The sequence below is a fragment of the Podarcis gaigeae genome (genome assembly GCF_964106915.1).
Source record: "Podarcis gaigeae genome assembly, chromosome: 2".
In the NCBI taxonomy this organism is placed as follows: domain Eukaryota; kingdom Metazoa; phylum Chordata; class Lepidosauria; order Squamata; family Lacertidae; genus Podarcis; species Podarcis gaigeae.
In genome coordinates, this window is record NC_139679.1 from 94699573 (window position 1) to 94725977 (window position 26405).

The 26405-nt window shown below is 41.0% G+C and overlaps 1 protein-coding gene across 5 annotated transcripts in view; it reads right to left on the bottom strand.

Moving 5' to 3' along the window:
* Positions 1–26405, bottom strand: part of CNTN6 (contactin 6) — a 190311-nt gene that overhangs the window by 137035 nt on the left and 26871 nt on the right. For all 5 annotated transcript variants that reach the window (XR_014560479.1, XR_014560480.1, XM_083723402.1 and 2 more), the window contains exon 2: positions 16804–16938. Coding sequence is in view for 3 of the 5 variants with exons in the window: in XM_083723402.1 (XP_083579528.1) it covers positions 16804–16858 (55 nt within the window). In the remaining 2 variants the exon portion in view is untranslated. The remainder of the gene's footprint in view (positions 1–16803; positions 16939–26405) is intronic.

Here is a 26405-nt window from a genome sequence, read left to right on the forward strand (position 1 = left end):
CCACCACACTCTTTGGCAGCAAATTCCACTGTCAAACAGCTCTTACTGTCAGGAAGTTCTTCCTAATGTTTAGGTGGAATCTTCTTTCTTGTAGTTTGGATCCATTGCTCCATGTCCGCTTCTCTGGAGCAGCAGAAAACAACCTTTCTCCCTCCTCTATGTGACATCCTTTTATATATTTGAACATGGCTATCATATCACCCCTTAACCTCCTCTTCTCCAGGCTAAACATGCCCAGCTCCCTTAGCCGTTCCTCATAAGGCATCGTTTCCAGACCTTTGACCATTTTGGTTGCCCTCCTCTGGACACGTTCCAGTTTGTCAGTGTCCTTCTTGAACTGTGGTGCCCAGAACTGGACACAGTACTCCAGGTGAGGTCTGACCAGAGCAGAATACAGTGGCATTATTACTTCCCTTGATCTAGAGGCTATACTCCTATTGATGCAGCCCAGAATTGCATTGGCTTTTTTAGCTGCCGCGTCACACTGTTGGCTCATGTCAAGTTTGTGGTCAACCAAGACTCCTAGATCCTTTTCACATGTACTGTTCTCAAGCCAGGTGTCACCCATCTTGTATTTGTGCCTCTCATTTTTTTTTTTTTTGCCCAAGTGCAATACTTTACATTTCTCCCTGTTAAAATTTATCTTGTTTGTTTTGGCCCAGTTCTCTAATCTGTCAAGGTCGTTTGGCAGGACCTATGATGGTAAGTTTATCCCAGTTGACAATGCTGATTATCTGCATATGAAGGAGAAGCTCTATGCATTTCAAATGTCCATTTTAAGGAAAGCATGGGAGCATTTTGAAGAGTGTACATTTGATGCTATACATATCATTAAATGGCTTCAATTCAGGTCAGTAATGATTCCAGTATCTAAGTTTTATTACAAATAAGGGCAATAAATTACTGACTAAACCTTCTTAAGTAATAGATTACCAAAGCTGTGTTAGATGCACAAGAAAGATCTTAGGCAACTTCATTTTCTGCTTTAGATGATTTTAAAAATGCCTTTAGCAAAATGGGTTAATTAATGTGATTGAATGTGATCCAATTCCTCTGAAGTAACTTTTTTTTAAAAAAGAAATTGCTCAGCAGTTAAAAGAAACTGATATAGGAGTTAGGGGCTTTCTTTATATCTTCATTTTCTGAAGTATGTCAAAGTACGATCTGGGTAGGCTTGCATTTGTTAAGTGTAATTAATTCCATGCTACTGCACAAATTCTCTCAAATTATATGGTGTTCCCTCATTGTCTATTTCACGTTTTGACTCTCAATCTATAGAGGAAGAGAGAAGGGCATTCTGGTCCCCTTGCATGCAGCAGGAAAGATGATACAGAAGGAGTGAGGCGAATATTCAGGCTGCCTTAACCCACCCACCCCGGTCTGTTTTGGAGCAGCAGCTCCACCCATTCACGTCTCACCCCCCCCCCCCTTTTTACCTGGAGAAAGGGAATATCTGGTTGCCTGACAAGGCTGAGTAGGATTTTAGGGAGATTTCTCCCACACCATTTTTACTTCATGATGTATGAGTTTTGGGGGAGGGAAATCAGATTTGGCTGATTAGGCAAACTGTGTTTGATTACAGCAGACAGTTAAACCTGGAGACTAGAGCTCCAATCCTACTGTCATGTTGCCAAAACCACTCTAAAACAATGAAAGTTAAGATGGTAAGAAACTCCTTTTCTAACCCCTCAAACTCTTTCAGTGGTGAAATCATGATCTCTGAAATGGCAGCCAAGAGGCAACACCTCCTCTATCCAGGGGCATAGGAATGGGTGTGTGGTCAGCCCTGGGTGTCATCTCTGAGGGGGTGACAAAATGGCACACTGCGGGCACTGGTGGAGAAAGAGGAATGCGGGGGGAGTGCCCTGCCCCTGGTGGCACGATCCCAGTAGGGTGCCAGCACAGCTGCCCCTCTCGCATGCTGGGTGCCTCAACCCTGCAGGTGGCGTGCCCCACACCCAGGATGTGTCCCACACCCTTGCGGATGGGCAGCACTTACCATGGGGCCTGACCTGTAGTGCACCCGAGTCACACATCTCTCCTGGGAGTGAAGCGATGGCTCAGGGCCCCGTGCTGCCTGAAATGGCAGCGTGGGGTTTGCGTCTGCCAGGTGGACTCCATGGACAGCTTGCCACACTGCCTCCCTGGGCGGATCATCATGTTGCCCCGTGCGCTGATCACCGTGGTGCCCTCAAGGGCGGTTCGCCCTGCCTCCGCTGCTCCGGGTGCTGGAGCAGCTAGCTATGTCCCTGCCTCTATCATTGCTGGAATAGTGTAGCAGCTTGCTCAAGGTAGTCTATGCTTTTTGTCCCGGTTGTGCTTACAGAAACTGGGCAGGGCTGCTTGCCTTTATGAGCGGCACAATATCTCATGGCATTCCCAGTGGGGTCTGTGTGTCTGCAGTATGATGCTAATGACAGGGAAAGGTGCTAATAATGCAGCAAGGCAATGTTACATTGATCATTTAGAGTTTTAGAAATGTTGAGGCTGAGATATGCTCAGAAATCCAAAAAACCCCCATTTTTTTATTAGTCAGTGCCATTAGTGTAAAGAAAAACAAAGAAACATTTTCCAAGACAGTAAAAAAGAAAAGCGGCTCTGTGGGCAATCCGCCTCAAACAGCAACAGAATTCTGTTGGGGTGAATGATCATGCTGGAAACATTAGGAATAAATCTCTGACAGAATAGTAGGATCTGTAAGGTTCTGTGGCAAAATACAAAATTACGACAGAATTTCCAAGAATTTCATCAAATCTGTGATACAAACTAGTATATGGAATTACCAGAAGGTGTGAAGATGTTAGCTGTGGAAGTATGTGTTGCCCATTTTTGTGGGAAATGATTATGTCTGTTGGGGATTTTAGCCACCCTACAGCAATTATTCATAAGGAACACTACATCTTATCAACTGGGTATTTTGAATCAGCTCTAGACTGCCTGTAGTTCCTATGAACTTTAATTGTAAATTCTGTAATCCTTTCTTTTTTTAATGTATCACAATAAACTGCTTTTGAAGTTCAAGAGGGCCAAGAGCAGCATCCTTGGGGCAATCATTAAAACACTATCAGTGGGTATATGGACCCCCTCTACAAATCCTTAAACAAATTTCCAACCCACTTACCTCGGGTATCTGAAACTTCAACCCCTTCTGCCCACATAAAGGAAGAACTCACCAATGTAGCAGGAAGTGGAGGGTTTCCTTGAAAACAGGAAAGACCTCTGTTTTCTGGACTGGCTCTGCCAGAGAAGCAGCAGAGATCACATGGGTCAAATTTACTGGCTTCTCTTTGGCTGTAAATGAGCTCAACCTACATAATCTTGGTCAAAATTGAAAGAAAGAAAAGCTGCTGCCAGAGTCATGACAGCTGTGTCATTGTAGTGACATTCTGTAAAGAAAAATGGTTGCTGAAGCCCTGTTCCAGCTGCCACAGGAGTGAAAAAAAGAAAGGTACCACAACTGTGAGAAGCACCATTTTGGAAAGCAGGGGTAGAGAGCCTATAGACCTTTGGATGTTGCTGGACTACAACTCCCATCATCCCCACTTGTTGGCATTGCTGAGTGGGACTGATGGGAGTTGTAGTCCAACAACATTCGGCAGGTCTCTGTTTGTCCACCCCTGTGGTTTTTTTAAGCTACCACAGTAAATTTCCCCTCTTTGCTCAAATCCATTTGAGCCATTTTGAGTCCTGTCCCAGATACACATTGAAATAGGCCCCCAGATTCTCCACCTGCAAATGGCTCAGCCATAAGACATGCATATCAGTGTTGGAGGAGGAAGAAAGGAAATGCAAACCTGCAGCATAATGGGGACACATGTAAAGGTAAAGGTAAAGGTACTCCTGACCGTTAGGTCCAGTTGCAGATGACTCTGGGGTTGCAGCGCTCATCTTGCTTTATTGGCCAAGGGAGCCGGCGTACGGCCTCTGGGTCATGTGGCCAGCATGACTAAGCCGCTTCTGACGAACCAGAGCAGCGCACGGAAATGCCGTTTACCTTCCTGCCGGAGTGGTACCTATTTATCTACTTGCACTTTGACGTGCTTTTGAACTGCTAGGTGGGCAGGAGCTGGGACCGATCAGTGGGAGCTCACCCCGTTGTGGGGATTTAAACTGCTGGCCTTCCGATCGGCAAGCCCTATGCCCTGTGGTTTAGACCATGTAACTCTGTACAAAAACTGAATAATCTTATTTATAAAGTTTGCACCTAAACCATACCTCTCCTCCTGTTACCTCTCCCTCTTCTTCATCATCTTTTACAAGGGGTTAGGAGGCCATGCTCACCACAAATATCAACAATTAAGGTATAGGAACAGCTTAGAGAAAGCTCCTATTTTCAGAACCTTATTTTGTTATTATTGTTTTTCTTTATCTTATGCTTTCCACTTTTGCAAGGCTGTTGAAGACAGGAGATAATGCCTTTCTTTCTGATTTGTTTGTGAAATAAATACGTGGCATACTAAACAAAAAAATCCCCTTGGTTTATCTTTGTCTATGTAACTCTATACAAAATATGGATAGGCACACACAGGGAATTGAACAAACCAAGTATTCCTAATGCACCATTTCAGGACCATGAATAGGTCGTACAGAATTCCAAATGTCAGATCCACATCAGCATCCCACATGGTGTCATTTGAGAGTTTTCAATAAATAAATAAAAACTGTTCTTTTTTGTTGTGGTTTAGTTGTCCAGCAGTTTTTTGAACCATGTTGCCAGATGGTGTCACAATGTATAAGTGTCTGTAGATGAATTTTCAAACACATATTTATCCCGGAACTTTCAGAGAACAATCCCAGTACTAGCTGAAGCCTGAGGGTATAACTAACCTCCATTATGAAGGCAAAGTGTATACTATGACTGTGATGCCTTACTAGAGCAAAATAAATGAGGTAAGCAATTAGCATTTATAAACAGCTGAGCATCCTTCCCAAACATTATCTGCATAATCCTAACACAAGTACCATGTAAGGCAGAACAGCATTATTAAGTGTAGAAGAATAGTCCTAGTACATCAGACCAAAAGGTCTTGCCAACTAGTCTTGTTCTCTTCAGTGCCCACCAGATGCCTCTGGGAATCAAACAAGTAAAGCTTGAAGGCAATAGGCCTCTGCCTGCTACTGTTCTCCAACTGCTGGCATTCAGCGGCATACTGCCTCTAAACTTGGCAGTCCTATATCGCTATTGTGGCCAACAGCCATGGATAGGCATGTTCTTCTGGATTTGTCTCATCCCTTTAGGCTAGTGGCGATCACTGCAAACTCCACAAGCTAATTCTGCATGAAGGAAGACTTTCTTTATCCTTCCATTATATGTTTTCTTTCAAGGTAGAAGAAAGAATGAAGAGGTTGCTCAAGGCCCCACCTTGTGACTCAAAGCCATCTAGTGAGATTTGCCACTTGCTCTTGCAAATCTGAGGTGAGATCTGGATTGAGGATTTCCCAACTCATGACTCACATTTCTGAGGTACTACACAACACCAGTCTTCTCACTATTTCCTCTGACAAATGTGTAACGTTTAAAGGGGAAGAGAATTCAAAAGGAATTCTTTCCCCTTAACTGCAGTTTGAAATCTGAAGGGTGCTTCTTATCATTGCCGTGGTTGTACCCCAGGAAGATCCATCCCTATATTTTAGGGGCTTTTGTTTTCTTGGTATATGGGGTTCCTTTGGTGGTTTGGGATTTATTTTTATTTTTTCCTGGGTTCGTTTGTTTCTAAACCCCTTTCCTGTGTTTTCTTTTCCATACATAGATGAGGGCCTAAGCACTTGTAAGTGGGAATTGCTAATAGACTGGGTTTCTTTGTTGGTGTTATATTCATGGATTCTCAAAGAATGTATTCTCTCCCTTGAATTGAAGCAGCTCAGTCTGGCAGAAGCTGAGAATTCCTGCTGCAAACAGCTGTCAGTATCTACAGGGCCTTTATTCAAACTGACTGCGTCTCTTTCCCCCCACAAACAAAAGGACGTTTCATCACCTCTCCCATCACAACAAGCATGCTGTCTTCACTAAAAGGTACAACACAGAGGGAGCTCTTTGACCTGACTAGAGGGTGAGTTTGTTGATGAATTATCTTTCAACTTTTCAAGGATTAGGCAGTACATGCCATAGCAACACTCACAATAGCCTTGTTCAGGTGAAATCAAATGAAGTTGATAAAGCACAGTGAATAGCCCATATGGTGATGGCAGTGAATGAACAGGATATTCAAAAGGTTACAAGCTAAATAGTACCAATATTCTTTTAATTAGGAAAAGGAAGAGATTTTAGCTGGTTGCATGCAGAGAGGGATGGTGTGGTATTCTCAAATAGGTAAATGCCTGAACCCTAAGATCCTCTTCAGAGGTCACTTTTTTGGTCACAGCCATTGTATTTCCCACCACAGGGTTCTGGAATAGACACATGGGCATCTTAGCCAATCAGATTATGTTTAATAAGTGAGTTTAGCAGTGGATGAAAGTGAGTAGCTTGGTTTTCCCAGGAAATGGAAAGCAGTTTGCTTTAGTTAAGGCAAGATATGCTTCTGAATGGCTCCATTGCCCACAAGGGATAATCAACAACACCCAAATTAGAGGCTTTAATTGCATTAGGTATGGCATTACGTTCTGGGGGCATCATTAAGCAAATGTGGTCTCAATATTGGGCACTGTGAGGAAATTCCTCTCTACAGTAGGGATGGGGAAGGGATTTGTTTGGCCTACGTTTCACAGTAGACCCACCTGAGTTTATACTTCTGAACTTGCTTCCACAGCAGAAGACAACTTCCAGTCAGGTGACAAGCCCCTCCAGTTTTTGCCACTAAGGTTTGGTGTGGCAAGTGGGAAGTGCATAGATGCAAGGATAGATACAAAATGCACATTTCACAGATAAATCCATCAAAAGTATTGAAAAGTGTGTGCTTTCCATTTACAACTGTGTACAAAATGTATACAATTTAAATATGGAGCTTTTGTGAGATCTTTCAGAAAAATCTGCACAAAATAGGACAGGAAGGATCTGTGATTGAAAGCCAATGAGATTGAAACAGGATGGAATTTTTTTTGCCAAGTCTTTCTCTTCTCTATAGAAGCTATACTTGGTAGGACCATTGGTGGGAATCTCTGGAGCTTACCCAGTTTTAAATCAAGAAAGGAGCTGAACTGCCCAGTCCAACTTGTACTATCTGGTATGATATACTTCTATCATAGTATCCTCTCAACCAGTGATAACAGCCAATGATGGGGAAAGGGGGCGAAGGAGCTGCTTCATGTCATGACATCAAGATATGGGAAAACTTCAGTCATTGGGTGGTGAGCTACATTCATGGCCACTATTTCAGGCACCTTAGAGTTCCCTATGAACACTTTGGCTGGTGCTAGTTTTTCCTCAGTTAACTGCACATTACCTAAAGATGTTAAGATTATTACAGATTTAATTATTTAAATTTATTTTTTCCTCTTAAAAGCAATAAAAGTTGCACCAGGTATTTCAAATACTTGATCACCTGTGCGTCTCAGCTTCATAAAAAGAGATAATAAAAGCAAAATAGAATTTTTCTTTGAATCTGTTATGTACCTAAATGAAAACATTAAATTATTTCTGAACTGCCAGAAGAGTATCTCCTCGAGTTAATAAGCCTTTCATAAGCAGAGGTGAAATTATTTGATATTTAAAAATAGGAGAAACCTATAAAAACCCAGTAGTTGGAAGACAAAAATGTACTTCCTCTTACATAAAGAAATTCATTGGAGAGGTCATGAAATAATAATGGTGTATAGGTTTTGAAAGGATCTCAAAATCAGATAAATGGAAATACACCAGGCACCAATGGAGGAAATCTTTGCGTACGCAGAAGATGTTAGAATAGAGTTCAAGGATGGGGTCAAGACATTTCAGGGATGGCTCACTTAACTTTTAAAAAATATACATACAATTGTTCTGACAGGTGACTCAATTCAACCCCAAAATATGAGAGAAATGAGCCTCAACAAAACAGCTGTTCTATGACCTACCTATACACTCTGTGAATAAAAGGGATTTCATGTTGAAATGAGATAGTTTTATTTTAAATGAACTATGAGGAAAGGGTTGTGTTGGAACTGCAATTAATTCCTTTTTGGAGTGGGTGAACTGGAATTGGAACTAATTTTTTTAGAATGAACTTTCCAAGCACTGGCAATACTCCTTTCCCCTCAGCTCATCTACATGGATAAGCTAAGGAGGGGTGGCTTTGGGTGTCCTGTGTGTGAGACAGAGAATGCAAGTTTATGTAGTTAGCCACACCTACCACTGTGAATTTAGTCCTCAGGCCAAAACAAGGTTTAGCCAAACCTGCCATACAGAGTTTGTTTTGTTCAATTTCTGGAGCTGTTCAGGAAGGTGAAAAGGGAAAAGGGAATGTTCGCTTCTCACATTCAGTGCCTGTCTTCCTGTTACAATTGGCACCATGTGATTCTGTTGTCCTCTCCTTATTCTCTAAATGTTTCTTTCTTTCTTATGCAGTATTAATATATAACACTGCCATTTTACCAATAGTGCAAACGGGAACGATGAATCCAAATAACAAATATTCAGATTTTCAAATAATGATCTCAGAGTTTATCTTCATCATACGCCTTGCCTCTGGTTATATGTTTACATCAGATTATCTCATTTAAGTAGCACTAGGTTATTAGAGGAGGAAGGCAGAAGAAAAATGGGGTCCATTCTGTTTCCTTACAATGTCATTATCCATGGATGCATTATTTATTCCTTTTGGCATAAGCAAAAAAGACTTGTTGAGACATAAAAAATAAGTGCTCTTTGAGAAAATGAGAAGAATAGAGAACATCAGTTTTAATGGTATGAGATGTACATTTCTCGGGGGTGGGGGAGATCTAGTCACATTAATTGAATTAAAATATTCTTGAAAGATTTATTTCACCTTATTTTTGCTTCATTGTGCCAGTTCTGTGGTAATGCAGTTCTTTTCAAGGAATCAAAAGCCTTTTCTTTTTCTTTTCTTTTTCCTTTCTAATGGCATATTTTATGGCCACACAATACAGATTTTAGATCAGACTGGGGTGGCAACTTCTGTATTATGACAGCAATCTCAGCAACTAATATCCTTAATGGTTCAATCCTATAATACTTACATGAGAGTAAGTTGCATCAAAGTTATTTGGGGCTTCCAGGGTCCTTTTGTGATGGAACAAGTTGAAGTAGATATCCCTAAGCTGCTTCATGGTACATTAGCAACCCAGACATTTTTTTAAAAAAAATGCTGTGAAAAAGGATCTGCTGAAATAAAAAAATAAGATTGCAATAATGACTATCACAAATGTGGGGTGGTGGGGCTTTGCAGTGAGGCAATGGTTTTATCAGTGTTTTTCAATCACAGTGTTTTGCAGGAAGGAGTAACTTTGCAAAATCAAAGCTTAAGGAGGACACCAGGATGGAGAGGGAAAGCTTCTTTGTGATAGACCAGTGAAGCTTCCAATAAGAGGGAATTAGTGTGCCCTTTGGCTATTCCTATTCCAAAATCAACTGTACAGGTGCCTAGAACAAAAGCCTATGGTTCAGGGCCGGATTTAGGTTTGATGAGGCCCTAAGCTACTGAAGGTAATGGGGCCCTTTATATGTCTAGCTGTTCTTTGACAACAACAAATTGTCACTTTTTTGTGTGTGTTGAATATATGCTACATGGTAATTTAGGGACCTAATACACAACACAAAACACTGTTGCTGCTGTGTGTAGATTTTATTGTATTTGTTTTTTATCTTATATTTTGGAAATGTACATCCAGTTTTTTCCTTTAATGTTTTTGGGGCCCCCAAGAGAGTGAGGCCCTAAGGTATAACTTGTTTAGCTTATATGTAAATCCAGCACTGCTATGGTCCCATTTGTCTGCAGTTTGGCAACTTTCATTTCCAGGAAGGAACCCACAACTGTGAGTCCAATTGTCCACAACATTCTAAAGGAGATTAAATGATTCCTCTTTCACAAAAAAATAACTGCAGCTCCCCCTTTGCTGCAGCAGGGTAGAATGGCTGTTGATTATGGCAATTCTGGGGAAGAAAGTGTGGGCAAGACATTTGGGTGCCGGACTCTGTTGTCTCATATTGCCTAATAGTCAGACTAGTCCTAAGAAATCTAAAGGGCAGTTGGTTCTAGTCAAGCTGAAGAAGGTACTTTTGCAAGAGCATCTCTCCCATTGAGGTAGCCATATATAAAGGCGGTTCCTGGGGGAGCACAACCAAGCCTGGCAAGCCTCAGGGACACCACAGCAGGCAATGCAACTATGATGTCCAATGCAAGATGAGAAGTGAGGGATGGCAGATTCTGATGTCGGACAAGGGGCTGCTGAAATTTAAGGTGCCAAGGTCCACCACTGCCATGTAGAATGGTTGCTGATGGAGGAGGCCAAGCAAGGACAGTCGCTGTGTCTCCTCTGAGGGATCCAGTGGAATGGGTGTTTTAGGATGTTGATTAGTCGTTTAGTCGTGTCCGACTCTTTGTGACCCCATGGACCAGAGCATGCCAGGCACTCCTGTCTTCCACTGCCTCCCGCAGTTTGGTCAAACTCATGTTCATAGCTTCGAGAACATTGTCCAACCATCTTGTCCTCTGTCATCCCCTTCTCCTTGTACCCTCAATCTTTCCCAACATCAGGGTCTTTTCCAGGGGTCTTCTCATGAGGTGGCCAAAGTATTGGAGCCTCAGCTTCAGGATTTGTCCTTCCAGTGAGCATTCAGGGCTGATTTCCTTAAGAATGGATAGGTTTTATCTTCTTGCAGTCCGTGGGACTCTCAAGAGTCTCCTCCAGCACCATAATTCAAAAGCATCAATTCTTCGGCGATCAGCCTTCTTTATGGCCCAGCTCTCACTTCCATACATCACTACTGGGAAAACCATAGCTTTAACTATACGGACCTTTGTTGGCAAGGTGATGTCTCTGCTTTTTAAGATGCTGTCTAGGTTTGTCATTGCTTTTCTCCCAAGAAGCAGGCGTCTTTTTATTTCGTGACTGCTGTCACCATCTGCAGTGATCATGGAGCCCAAGAAAGTAAAATCTCTCACTGCCAAATTTAAACCAAATTGATGCTGTAATTAGAATTATATTGTTTGCTTACTTAGGTTAGTTACTTGGTTTGTTGGTTCTTAGTTAGAAGAGATTTTCAGTTTTGCGTAAACTCTGCTATGAACAATATAGCTTAGCTTTAAGTTTTGTCCACCCTGTATTTTGCATTATTTTCTGATTCATTATTCAAAGAAAAGACAGCTGCTGAGTCATGAATCATATTATTAATTTAAGGCTCACTTGTAGTTGCTATAATTAGCATAACCACATCATGAGAATATGACTAAGATGAGACCAGGGTTTTTTTGTTTTTGAAGTATAACAAGTTCAGTACATTAGTTAGAGGCCGATGTCAGGCAAATGTCTACACTTGGGAACTGGATAATGACCCTATAAAAGTCAAAGAAGCATTAATTGGAGAAAAGACCATTTCTTCTGAACTGTCCACACAGAAAGCAGTAGATATTTTATTTATATTTGAATATTTATAAGCCTCCTTTTGGGATCATGTCCTTACCATCATGTAAGGGGAAGCGGGGCACACTGATGCCCAGGGCACCTTGATAAACCAGCAATATTTCAATATCGAGAAATGTTATTCGTGTCGCAACATCACTAAAACGTGTCTGTACATGTTTGAGTACAATAGTTGTGACCATGCCACCCGCCAGTTAGCCGTTGGCATTTGACGAGAGTAGGTGTGTTTTTAGCATGGCCAACTAAAAAATTATGTGAAATGTAAAAGTGTTCCAACACTGTTTTACGTCGTTTAGTTAAGATTTAAAAATACCAAAGGTAAGTTATTCCACTCAGTAATCAGGATTACACATTATTTTTAAATAGGTTCAGTGGTTTTATTAATAATTGTTAGTTTTTTTGAAAATGTCCGTTGGGGAACTTTGATACATATAAAAGTGCCCTGCTAGTGTACAATAGTGCCCCAATACACAAGTTTGCATGAAATCTCATTAAACTCATTAAATTTGAAAAGAAAAAAACCTGTTGTTTACTACATGGCCAAAGTCATTTTTAAATATAATATGACCGATTATCAAGTGTCATATCTCAGGGGAAAAAAGGATCTTGTCTTCCCCATTGTAGAAGATAAGACAAGCATTGATTTCAAGGATGTTATTTTGCTGTTGCCAAAACCAAATTTCCCAAAGGGCACATCTCAAACATCATCTCTTTATACTTTTTCTATTGACTTAAGTGGATATAATGTGCAAAAGAAGCAAACCGTTAAGTAACTGTCTTAATTTTTTTTAATAAGCATTTTGTTTAAATTACTATTTTTTGACTACCTAATGTGAGTTCTTATATTTTTTAAGTTTTTCCAAAGTTTTTTTTAAAAATGTTTGAGGAAAGATTAATACAAGTTTTGATGTTTTGTTAAGAAAACCTGCCATAAAGTCTATGATATGTGTGAAATGCTGCTAGTTTTGATATGTAATTTAGTTTTTAAGTAACAAATTGTAAGGCTGGTTATGATCTCTCACAATAAAAAATGTTTTTTCATTATTTTTTTGTAAATAATTACCGTTCTCATACAATTTACACTTTCTATCAAAGTGCCCCGTCCAATGTATCAAACTGCCCCGCAGGTGGGGTAGAATGATACAAAACCTATTTTTTTACTGAAGTCATTATATTCTCATTATCTTCTAGCTTTAATGGTTCTTTTGATTGCTATTATAATATTGATTAGTTATGCCATACTTCAAGCCAAACATTTTATTATTTGACTCATTTTTGTTACATAAAATACGAGATTGAATTTTTCTGTATTAATCTGCCCCACTCCCCCTTGTGGTGTCAGGAACTCATGGTTCTCAAATCCAGCAGCCCCACTCAACTTGGCCAATTATCAGGGATGGCAGGAGTTATGATCCAGCAATATCTGACATCTTGTTAACAGCAGTCTCTGAGAATCACAGGTGAGGAAGGTGCTATTGTGCAGCGTGCAGGCTCCCTAAAGTCGTCTGATTGGCCATTGTGAGAACAGGATGCTAGGATAGATGGGCCATTGGCCTGATACACCAGACTCATATTATATTATTGGAAGAGGATTTGAAAATGTACAGCACAGATATTTAATGCCTTTTCCTTGTCACAAAGGAACCTGAAATTATAGACAGGGTGAGCCCTGCTGTGAAGCAGATTCAGTCAGCTGCCTCACAGGGCAATGTTTGTGGGAGCAGTGAGATAGAATAGTAGAATCTTAGAGATGGAAGGGACCTGCAATGCAGGTGTCATGGTCTGGTTCATGGGCGATCAAAGGGGATGTCAGGACCGGGGGCAAGATGGTGAGGTGGGAGCAGGAACGGGGGTCCAGAAGCCAGGAAGTCAAGAGCCCGAGGGTCAGAGAGCTGGGAGTCAGGAAGCAAGGAGTGACGAAGTCAGGGGTCCAAGGATCAAGAAGCAAGGAGTCAAGAAGTCAAGGGTCCAAGGATCAAGAAGCAGGGAGTCGAGGTTCAAGGATCAGGAAGCAAGAAGCCAAACGCAGCAAGGCAGGAAGCGTGTTGCTGTGGCAAAGAGCCAAAGGGAAATGCTGACCTTATATCCTTTCCCAGCTCTTGCCACCAGGTGCTGTGAGTTACCAATCGGCCTCACCTGTGAGGCCACGCCTTGCCTCTTCAGAAACTTAGGAAGGCCCCAGTCCTGCAAAGTCCTATTGGTCACAGGGCCTGGCTCCTGCATGCGCACCTGACAGCAGGAATCTCAGCTAAAGCATCCATGACAGATGACCATCCAACCTCTGCTTAGAAACCTCCAAGGAAAGAGAGACCACCACCTCTCGTGGGAGTCTGTTCCACTGCTGAACAGCTGTCAGAAAGTTTTCTGAATGTTCAGTTGGAATCTACCTTCTTGCAACTTGAAGCCATTGGTCTGAGTCCTACCCTCCAGAGCAGGAGAAAACAAGCATGCTCCCTCCTCCGTGTGGCAGCCCTTAAGATATTTGAAGATGCTGGATGATAGAGCTGTGTGATTCTCATGCCCTGCCTTACACACCCTTAAGTTAGCCTACTGTTCTTGGGCAGGGTTAAGGCTACTACCTCATCACAATTAAATCAGTGTAAAAACCATTTCCAGAAGCATAACGGCAAAACATAAATAAAACAGCAGCATTACCAATGAACTTAACTTCCAGTTATACATTTCTCACTGATACTTTCCATGGAACATAGACACTGTCCTTCATTACTAGCTAAGAAACATCACAGGATTAAAGAGCTAAAGCCCAGGAACCAGACGGTTATCTGATCAATTTCCTTATACCAAGACAGGATCAAATAATATAAAAATTGCTGTACCAAGTCAGACTAATGGTCACTCAAGCTCAAATATTGTGTTGCTTGAAGGATGCCAGTAATCCTTGGCACAAGAAGACTTCTGATTTGATCTCATTCTTTCTTTCTTAACAGGGACCTGCCATGTGCATATGGGAAGTTTACTAGCCAGTTATGCTTTTGAGAAAGTCCCCCATGATATTCTTGTGGAGAAGCTGGTAAAATGCGGGCTGGACAAGGTTACTGTTAGGTGGGTTTGTAGCCGGTTGACTGACCGAACCCAAAGAGCAACTCACTAATGGTTCTTCATCATCCTGGGGAAAAGGGACATGTGGGGAGCCCCAGAGTTATGTCCTGGGCCCATTGTTGTTCAAGGTTTTTGTAAAAGAATTGCATGGGGAAAATTAGGGGATGCCCATCAACTCCTAACTCTAAAATTTGATGATTCTATGACAAAGGCAATGTGTCCCAGCATCTGCATTCATAGTTAAAAGTTAAAGGTACCCCTGACCATTAGGTCCAGTCGTGACCAACTCTGGGGTTGCGGTGCTCATCTCGCTTTATTGGCCGAGGGAGCCGGCGTACAGCTTCCGGGTCATGTGGCCAGCATGACTAAGCCGCTTCTGGCGAACAGAGCAGCGCACGGAAATGCCGTTTACCTTCCCGCCGGAGCGGTACCTATTTATCTACTTGCACTTTGACATACAGTGCCCTAAACTTTGAACTTTATCTACCTGGGGTGATAACTTTTCTAGATCTATTAACTTTGACTTTTGGATGAATGAGCTGCATACAACTAAATCCTAGTCCTGGCAGAAGCAAGTGCAATGAATCCGGGTAGTACAACATGATTTGCCTTCTCTCGTTTCCCCAGGCAACCCTGCATCCTCCTCAAATCTGCTCCAGGGGCTCAGGAGAATATTCCATGGAGAGGGCAAGTGATAATAGCTCCAACCAGGAAGGAGAAATGTTTGTGATGATGGAATGATCTCATTACCAGTACTTTGCATACAAGCCACAAAACAGTGTTTCCCACAAAACTGACAAGTGGAACTGTTTGTTGAACATATCCAACTTCGGAAATAAGCTCATTCTCTGCACCACCCTTAAGATGTTAAGATCTTCCATTTAGGGCTTTTCTCCTTAGATAAACCTTCCATTAGAGGGAAGATGAAACTGGCAGGTGGTTTTTCAGTGCTGGAGTGCCAGTTACTGAACTCTTTCAAAGGTGCTTGTTTAAATTTTCTGAAAGGAACACCCTTGACGCCTGTTATGTCATCTTTTAGATGCCAGGCAAAAATACTACTTGTAATTTTACTGCACAGTGTACTCTGTTATTTTAAAGAGTATTTCATGCTTTTCTGAATTTGCTTTCATAATTCTTTCATTGAATTGTAGAGTTCAAAGGGACCCTGAGGGCCATCTAGTCCAGCCCCCCTGCAATGCAGAAATCTCAGCTAAAGCAGCCGTGACAAATGGCCATTCAACCTCTGCTTCAAAATCTCCAAGGAAGGAAAGTCCAGCACCTTCCAAAGGAGTCCATTCCACTTTTGAACAGCTCTTACCATCAGAAAGTTATTGCTGATGTTTAGTCAGACTCTCCTATCACGAAACATGAAGATATTGGTTCAGCTCCTACCCTCTGGGGTAGGAAAAAACAGAGCTTGTTCCACATGGACACAGTACACCAGGCGATGTCTGACCAAGGCAGAATAGAGTGGCACTATGCTTTCCCTTGATTAGGACACTATACTGATGTTGATTCAGCCTAGAATAGCAATAGCCTTTTTTGCTGGTGCATCACAGTGTTGACTCATGCTTTTGGTCTACTAAGACCAGTTCTCTAATATGTTAATGACATGCCAAGAAGAGGTAGTAGGGAGGGGCAAAGAAAGCACATTGTCAGATCTCCAAGGGAGTATTTATTAAGGCTCTGTAAAACTAATCATGTCAAGAATTGCAGAACAAGAAGAGCTCCTAAGAAGACAAACCAGAGAGGAATTTTGTCCTAATTCCAAACGGGGAATCATCACCTCCCAAACGCATTAGATGCACACTGTTTTCTCTTGCTCAGTATAGATTGGACTGAAAATGTTCAATTTCCCACTGTCTACTGAATTCCTTTTAAAATATCCTTTCTAACACTGAAAGATCAGAACACCTGCAGCTGTTGATGGCACACACAAAGATCATCCTCACTCAACTCAGTCCTTAGCAATTGGTGGCTTTCACATTCCCAGCTCAGCCCACAACAGCATCAGTAAAAGTCAGCAGAAGCTCACAAAAAGCTGTAGCTGTGCCAGAGTTAAATGGCCTTTGGAATAAGTAACTGTAGCTGACATCTTAATGACAAGGTGCTTAGACCAGTGGTTTGTGCAGATTAGTCCTCTTAAGATGCATGCATTTCTGTTAAGAAATAAAACACAGTGATATATTTATCAATCGACTTCTACAGAGTAATAATTGAATACTTCACCTGCAAAGCAGCTCAGAAGTAGTAACAGAAATACGAGTTTCCATAGCAACATCATCTCCACGTTCCAAGGTCAGAAATTCTTCCCATCCAATCATCAGAGAAACTATGTAGATCTTCCTGTCACTACTTTATAGCCTGTAAAATAGTAAGATAGGTTGGTGGTATACATGCCAAACAAATATGTAGACTTGTTTTATTTAAATCCACCTTAAGGCCCTAATATTGTATTTGTCCTCCTTTTTTTGTGTACTGTGGGACGACGAGTTCTTTCCTTGGAGGAAAAGATGTCATGATTGTTTGTCCCAACATTCATACGTTTATAGTTACATTGCTTTTCACATGGCTTATAAAACCTCTGATTGCTTTCAAGAGGAAAAGCTAAATGCCCATCAGTTCATTGGAATTTCATAAGCTACACTCTTACACCACCAGCACCTCAGCCTAGTGGGGCTTTATGGAATCGCAGGGCCACATCTGCATCTGCAGCCTTCCTGTGCACAGTGGATGGGTGGAAATTGGAAAACAGGTAGATCAGGTCCAGCTGCTATCATGTGATGGCAGTGGGGCTGGCTCTGGATCCAATTGGTCCTGGACTAGTGAAGCTCCACCCTTCCCTGCCCTAGAAATCTATACCCCAGAGCTTTTTGCAAACAGCATTTGTAATATCAGTTCCAAGAACATAGCTAGGATAACTTCCTAAGCTACAAACCAGCATGAAAAAGGCCTCCGGAGATATAAGGAGAAAAACCAAATACATTGCCTGAAAATAAGAACTAGTATCAAAATGAATCATTTATTAAACTAGGAAAAAAATTGAGAAGGGAAAAGAGGTTCTGAGAACGAATGGTATTTTAACTTCAGTTAGGAACTCTGAAATGGAAAACGCAAAAATAATAATCAGCTGAATCACTGAAGGCCACAATTCCATGAGAAACTTCCCACCAATGCCAACAATGCAGTTCTTCAGAGCTACAAAAATTGGGGAAATGCTGAAACTGAACTATGGTACTTACTCGGCACAATCCTCATGTGGATGGGGGAAATGGTTTCAATGCAATGTGCCAAAATCCAATTTAAATCCAATATGTTTCGAATATTTACAGATGAAGGAATGTTAGAGTGAGCTTGCTTTATGAAATCAAAGTTGATATAGTCTATTTGAAAAGGGGACCATTTAGGTGTTCCATCTAGGAGGTCCCATGTCAGGGGCTTTGCCCAAATATTAAATGTCATAACTAGAGGTGACTCCTCTCCCCGAAAGCCTGAAAAAGCCATGGAACTTCCGCAGTCCAACTCTCTCCATCATGGACACCTTGGCTTGCCTTGTGTGGAAATGCTGGCCTCTATTATATATGTCCAAGTTTTAAATGCTGCAAAAATTTGTAAGTTTCAAACTTAATAATTTCCTTTTCTAATAATTAATTTCCACGTGGTCCAGGTACTGTATTTTTCGCTCTATAATACATACCAGACCATAAGACTCACCTAGTTTTTGGTGGAGGAAAACAAGAAAAAAAATATTATGAATCCCAGAAGCCAGAACAGCAAGAGGGATCGCTGTGCAGTGAAAGCAGCAATCCCTCTTGCTGTTCTGGATTCTGGGATAGCTGTGCAGCCTGCATTCACTCCATAAGATGCACACACATTTCCCCTTACTTTTTAGGAGGGGAAAATGTGTCTTATAGAGCGAAAAATACGGTATATTGCAATAAATTGACTTTTGACAGCGCAATGATGAATAACAAAATTTTATATGCATCTTTACTCTGAAGTAATTCCCATTTCATTTCAAGAGGTAATCAAGTTTAGGATTGCAGACTATGTGGACATCTTTAACTATTCAGATGTGTAGGCAATGGAGGTTTTGTGGTAGCGGAAAGCACTTCCACTCACATTCAGGGAGCCCAGTTTTTCTGAACCCCACCTACTACAGCTTGCTATTTCTTCTGAAAGCTTTGTCTGAGGGTTGGGACAATATGGAATAAGGAGTGAACTGCTGAACTAGATGGGGGCAGAGGAACTGGCAGAATCAAATGTCCCTGTCTTGTGTGTGTTGAAGTACTTTTCATCATTGCAAAGCGATGGTTGAATGCCCCTATCAGATAAAAGTGCTATCCTTAAGTAAGCAACATGTTTCCCAAGGGTTTATATAACAAGTTGCTCTAATTTCCTTTGACATTTCAGCCACTGTATGATTAAGTAAATCAAGAAAGTTGTCAACTTGGCCTTTACTCCCAAAGGGCAAACTAATAATTTACTGTTGGGAGTAAATTTGTACAAGGCTGCAACGAGGAAGCTTCGATCACACAGACCTATCAAACGATAAAACTATTTTGGATTGACTCTTGATGCACATGGAAAATCCTCATTAAGGAGGATGGATCCATTAATCTTCTCTTGATTCAAATTCATTTGGCCACAAAGCAAGATAAAGGCTGCAATCCTATATCATACCTGGAAGCAGATCCCATTGAAGACAATGGGATTACTTCTGTGCAACTTTACATATGATTGTGTTCTAAGACTGGCAAAAGAGCTATTGGGTGGTCAGATTTTGGGGAATGGCTATGATGAAGAACCCAAAACCAAAAGTGATTGTTTAGTTCAATGCAATACAAGAAGAAAATAAATGCAGTACTGTGCAAGAAAGTACCGGTAAGTGTAAAGCAGTACAGTATTCAGTTGAATGCATTCCATCAGTGCAAGGATTTCTGCTTGCACAGCAGGACTTGCCCCTCTCCTGCCCCCATGCATGCCCTGTGCCACCCCCAAAACTGTTGGGGAATCCCCTGGAAGAGATTTAGGGCGCTTGCAGGGGAGGAGAAGGGAAGATTGTTCCATCACATAAACAGAAATGCTTGTAAATTTACAATTTACTTAAGGGAACACTGTAAACAACTAAAAACCTGGGCAGGATTTGAGTAACACTTGTAATGTACTAAAAACTAAGGTAAAAATGGATTATTTTAAGAAAAATGGAGAAATTATATGATGAAGTTGAAAAAATTTGAAAATGGAAACCATGGAAGGGTGGAGAGAAGTCTAAGGATTTAGGGAATACTAAATGTTGATGATTATGACTAATGTTTGAATTCAAATGTGTAGTGTAAAACTGAATAAAAAAATAATAATAATAAAGGAAAGGAAAGGAAATGCTCGCACTGATGGAATGTTCATATAGCGCTGCATTGGATACAACCCATAGTGAGCATTTAAGGAAATGACCTGATTGTATCTTACTGAGGTCATTCAAAGTTACTGCAGGGAGTTGGATGACTGGGTGAAGAGAAAGAATGACTGAAACATGCACAGCACGTGCAGAAGAAGAAGGTGGTAGAATCCTGAGGTATTATTAGAAAAAGACGGTGACAATTGGAAATTGCAGAGTTTGGAGAAAATGGAGGGTAAAGTGCGAGACTGGTTACATTACGCCCAGATTAAAGAAGTTTTTAAAAATGACAAAAAACTAGGGTTCCAGGTGGAGAAATCGAAGTTGGAGACAGAATTGTTAGAACCAAAGACTAAGGTATTATCAAGAATGTCTAACTTGCTGTTAAAATGGAACACACAAGACGAAATGGTTAAATCTGCTATGATAAAGTGGGCACAGGATATCGGGCATAACATTATGTTTGAGGACTGGGAAAGGTTGTGGACCACTGGGCTGAACTTCACTGCATGTAATGCTTTGAAGGAAAATGTAATGAAAATGATATACAGATGGTACATGACCCCAGTTAAACTTGCCAAAATATACCATTCGTCTGATAATAAATGTTGGAAATGTAAAGAAAATGAAGGAACATTCTTTCACCTCTGGTGGACTTGCCCTAAAGTGAAGGCCTTCTGGGAAATGATATATAATGAGTTGAAAAAGGTATTTAAGTATACCTTCACTAAGAAACCAGAGGCCTTCCTCCTGGGTATTGTCGGCCAGAAGGTGTTAAAGAAGGACCGAACATTTTTTATGTACGCAACAACGGCAGCAAGGATACTCATTGCCAAGAATTGGAAGACTCAAGATCTACCCACACTGGAAGAATGGCAGATGCAGCTGATAGACTATATGCAACTGGCAGAGATGACTGGCAGAATCCGAGACCTGGGAGAAGAAAGGATTGAAGAAGATTGGAAGAAATTTAAAATTTATTTACAAAAATATTGTAACTTGATTGAATGTTAAGAAGGATGCTTGATCATAAATAATTGGCCACCACTAAATTAGATTGGAATTTGATGATAAGTGAGATTAAGGAAAAGACAAACCCTTTGGGAGAACTATTAGATTATATTTAAATGAGTGGATATAAGATTGCAAACAAGATGATAATTTGCTTGAAAAAACTTTTTAACAATGTAAGTGGGAGCAGGAGACGTGAGGAAGTCTAAACAAGTTATGAAATTTTGTTATGATATAAGCAGTGTTGTTTATTACTTATGTTTTTCTTTCACAAAAAATCTTAATAAATATTTATATATATAAAAAAAGAATCCTGAGGTATTAAAGTGAGTACTAATCACTTTGGCCTGCAGGTGAGGAATGCCATGGTTAATATTCTTGCACACAAAAATAAAGATCCCTGTTAATAAAAGCTAGGATAACGGAAAAAGGTCTGTCCCAATTTGTTCCTTTCTATATCAGTTTCATAGGAGTAACTTTTAATGCTGGGCAACCGTCAAAATATGAGTGTATACCTCATGCTGAAGTGCTGTATTGCTTAGGTAGGAGATAAAAAAAACCTAGTGTCTTGGGGGTCTCCAGCATCATTCTCACCCATCCCATATTCCTTATAGCACCTTCACCCCAGTCATGGGTCATGGTTCGCAGAGAAATAGGGTTCCAGAAATGTTCTCACATTGGGCATATGACGCCAATCAGGAACTAAAACGGAACAACCACCAAGTATCCATTCTACATCCTTATATACAACCAATATCCAGTGAGCATCCACCACATATTCACAGAGGGTGGTTGTTGTCTTTTTAATTAATTTTTATTTGATTTTACATATCTTTGTCATCTTCACATCGTTCACATAACAAAAAAGAAAAATCATGCTATCTTCATAATACCCCCCATGACTTCCCTCAACTTCCTCTTCTGTTTTTTTACAGAAAAAAAATCTTCTGCTTGTTTTGTTATTCTTAATTCAGAGTCTAGAATAATAATTATTGTTTTCTTGTTGTTTTGAGATCATTGTTGTATTTTCTATATTTATTTTTGATAGTTGTTAAGTGTTTAATCAAAACCTGCTAAAGAGTCCATTTCACTGCATTGTTTCTGCAGGTATAACATAAAGGATTCCCAATCTTTCTTAAAGTCTCTGTTGTCCTTATCTCGTAGTCTTCCAGCTAGTTTTGCCATTTCAGCATATTCCATCAATTTTTCTTGCCTTTCTTCTTTTGTTGGTATTCCTTTGCTTTTCCATCTTTGGGCTAGCAGCTTTTTTACTAGGCATTTCAGGTCAAGAGTTGCCAAAAGAGAAGAAAAAATTTTTATGTATGCCACAACAGCAGCTAGGATGCTGCTAGCCCAAAGACAGAGGGTGGTTTTCAGCAGATTTTTAAATTTATTTTTGGAATTTTTAAAATTCCCCCCTGTAGTTTGTACCAGCACAATCAGTTTTTAAGGTGAGCGCATTGACTTGGGAGGCTTTTATCTTTCATTCTGTATCATTGATCTAATACTCCGTGTATGTAAAACTAAGCCATTGTGCTGGGAACATCAAAATCCATAATGCAAAAATGTGCTGATACTATCGAACTGTCTATTTAAATTACAACTAAGCATGCACCTTTTGTGATAAAGACAATGCATGGTTCTGCCACTGTGCAGCTGAATGTTTAAGCCACATGTTTTTAGTGTACTTGGTGTTGCTTTTAATTCATCCATTCTGACAAAGAAAAGGGCAGCATAGTCCTATTTTATGTCTACACGGAAATAGAGATGGGAGAGAAATGTGGCTCAGTTCACATTTTTTATGCAAACCTATGTAATCTGCACTTCCCAAAACAATGTGTGAGCTGAAAAGCAGCTTATCCTCTGCCATTCAAACATGTCTGAATTTTGCAAGGCAGTTCTCCAACAAAAACAAAAACAAAAGTACAGTATTGTATATGCTCAAGGAAAGTTTACATAAAGGACTAGTGCTAGGGAAAATAACATCCAAGATGAATTATGCTGCAATGCCTTGCTTGTAAAAAATACTTTAGAAAAAAAATCCAGGCAAAAATGTACATATTATGAGAAATGTGTACCAAAATGTTGGTGAATTTGTGAGGCAGATGCTGAAATATGGGGAGTGAAGAAAGAGGAACAAAGAGGAACCACAATTTGTCTATCCTGTCTCAGGTGTTGAGTCCAGTGGAGCTTATGCCCAGGTATAAAATTGCAGCTTGTGACAAGAAAGAATAAAGATAGATGTTTTCTTAGGTATTATTGTAACTTTATTTATTAAATGCCAGCAGACCCAGAAACCTTTCTGACAAACATAAATACTTGTTAGTATTACAGCTGCTAATACTGTCTTTCATATGATAATTTACTGTCAAACTACACCAAGAATATTTTTTTTAACAAAAGACTGTAATATTTATTGTATGAGAGTGCCTGGTTTAAACTGGAGTGTCTTGCCTGTTTTTTAATTCTGGTGAAGTATAAAGATAAATGGTGCTGTCAGATCCTTTGTTTTCTGGATATAACTATTGCTTAAATTAATTATTATTCTCTAGCCATCTTAAACAAATGGACAGGGAGACAACAAAATGAGTTAATGGGAGTAGAAGTGCCTATCTTGTGTAGAACAGTTTAGATATTTACTTCTTAATGGAATAAAATGTATACAAACATATCTCTTTAAAAGCAGCTATTAAAGGTGTTGTTGTTTTTTTGCTGTTAAAGATGCTCCCCCCGTGATCTTTTCAAATTAAACTCATTCCCATATCAAATTTTCCTGTTAATATGGCATTCCCACTGTGAAATTTCCTTTTCTTCCTCTCATTGGATGGCACTCCCATGAGAGGGGACAATCCGCCTAATATTGCTGGGTTTGGATGGAAGGGCAGATACCTCCTCTACTTTGAGCATTCAGTAAATCCCCAGCTTTAAAAAGTCTGCATGTATTTTCCCCATTTTGTGTGTGTGTATGTGTGTGTGTGTGTGTGTGTGTGTGTGTGTGTGAGAGAGAGAGAGAGAGAGAGAGAGAGAGAGAGAGAGAGAGAGAAATTAAGGAGCCATTTTTCTTGGGGGGGGGGGTGCGGAAGGACTCTTGTCAGGTTGAAGTTGCATGCATAGTGCAACAGTGTTAGCAATTTCACTCCTCCGATGCTGCAGATGAGATTGTTGTAAATCGCATGCCTGTCTGGGAGCCTGTCTGGGACGAGTCTGGGAAAAAAAGACAGTCTTATCTCTTCAGCGGCGGGTATTATTACACTGTACTTTCGCTTTTCTTTCTTTCTGTTTATTCTCTCAGAGCTGGGGAGAACGGACGACATTATGCTTTCGTCTGTACATAGTGTGTAAATAAATACAGTGGACGCTTGGGTTGCGAACGTGATCCGTGCGGGATGCATGTTCACAACCCGCAGCGTCCGCAACCCGCAGTGGCGCGTCTGCACATGCGCAGGTTGCGATTCGGCACTTCTGTGCATGCGCAAAGCACCATTTAGCGCTTCTGCGCGTGCGCGACCGCCAAAACCCGGAAGTAACCCGTTCCAGTACTTCCAGGTTTCAGCAGTCCGTAACCCCAAAAAATGCAATTTGAAGCATCTGTAACCTGAGGTATGACTGTAGTAGATTAGCTCTATGATGTCTCACTCCTCTTGCTGTGTTATGCCAGAAGATTAGTGTGCATATACCAGCTGGTATATGTCACTAGGAAGTGCACTGGAAGAGAAGGGAGATGCCTTTTCCAGAGCTGCATGTACCGGAGGATGCTCAGAGTTTTGGGGGCTTGCAGGCACCCCGGTGCATTTTTCCACTGTGTTGTTGTGAGTGGGGCTGTCCTTTTAGCCCCACCTCCTGCTTGTTTCAACAACTATGTTGTGTAGGGTAGGGAAGACCCCAGTGCAGACCTCTTGCGCACATGTATGGGCTTCACATCAGTGGGGCACTGGCGGAACTGGGTGTCCCAATCACATGGAGCCCTTTAGCCTGCACCTTAGGCTCTTCTTAGACACAGCTGTAGGCGTGGTGACTGAAAGAAGCAAATCTAGTAATTGGCAACATGGACCCATTCCCAACTACCACACCATTGACCCAACTTATGCATGGGGTTAATGCCTGGACCGGCCCACTCATGAGGCAGGCAGCTGCCTTGGGTAGCAGATTCCCACAGGGTGGTGCCCCCATACGAGTTTCACCTGCCCCTGCCACCACCTCGCAAGAGCTTCATGAGAGCTCTGCAAGATCTTGTTAGAAGCTGATCAAGACACACGACCCTGGTAAGCAGGGGGCAGGGCAGAGGGGGCATCTTCCTGTTTTGCCTCAAGTGGCAAAACAGGACAGGACACCCCTAGCTAATGCATAGGTTGGTTCCAAACTTCAATAATCTACAAAAGAAAGTGATGTGATACTGGAGGGAAGGAAAAGCACTGCTTCAGTGGATGAATATGGGAAAAATAAATGATTCAAGGAAGGGGTCAATGGGGGATGCAGTCGGTTCAGGGTTTATATTGTCCTTCTTAAAGCCTGGCGGATATTACAAACCTGTTTTCCCCACACCCATTGTCACCAAAAACCGTGTTTAGCCTCTGATCCCTGCCTTTCTCTTCTTCTCTCATGCTCATTCTTTGCTGTCTGACACTACAGTATCTAGCAAAGTCCCAGCCAGGGATACAGCAAACCTCTATATATGATCTCTCTATTCTCTGCTGAACACCTGATTTGCAGGCAGCTAATGTGAGCTTCCTCATGAATGCCAATTGTATTCAGCAAGTATTTTTCCTTTCAAACTTTTTTTTTTATCCCCCAGGCAGTCTCTGTGCAGTTTGACTACTTGAACTTTATGTATGCCCATAACAGGGTGAATTGCAAATGCTTTTAGTGGTGTAGAGTAAGGCAGAGGGCAGCTTGACTGTGTCTGAGATTTACTAGCATTTTTGCTGCTTTTCAAATTATTTCCTAGGCAGTCTTGGGAGAAAACACACTTGCTATTTATCTCAGCTTTCTTGATGCAGATAATTTCTGCTTTCTCCTTGTTGTAAATACTATGGCTTCACCTCTCATACGATCTTTTATGTAATACCCTCAACACTGAACTGAATCCTGTTAGTCACGCTTAGAACAGACACGTTGAGATCTATAGAAATTTAGTTTAGTCATTAAGTTCCATTGATTTTAATGATCTGCTCTAAGCATGACTAAGTTTGGACCCACCCTATGAAAATAGTTCAGCACCAAAGCTTTGCACTTTTGTGTCAAGTGAGCCTTCCACATTCAGAAGACAATGAAACCCTCTATTACCACCTTATATATTTCTTAGATTTGTCTGTTTTTATTTGAGGAATGTCTATGGTATTTATGGAAGCCAGTCAAGGAGTCCCATGCTTGTGGCAACTGTGGTCTTGCAATACATGCTAAACCAAAAAATCAGGATATGTTA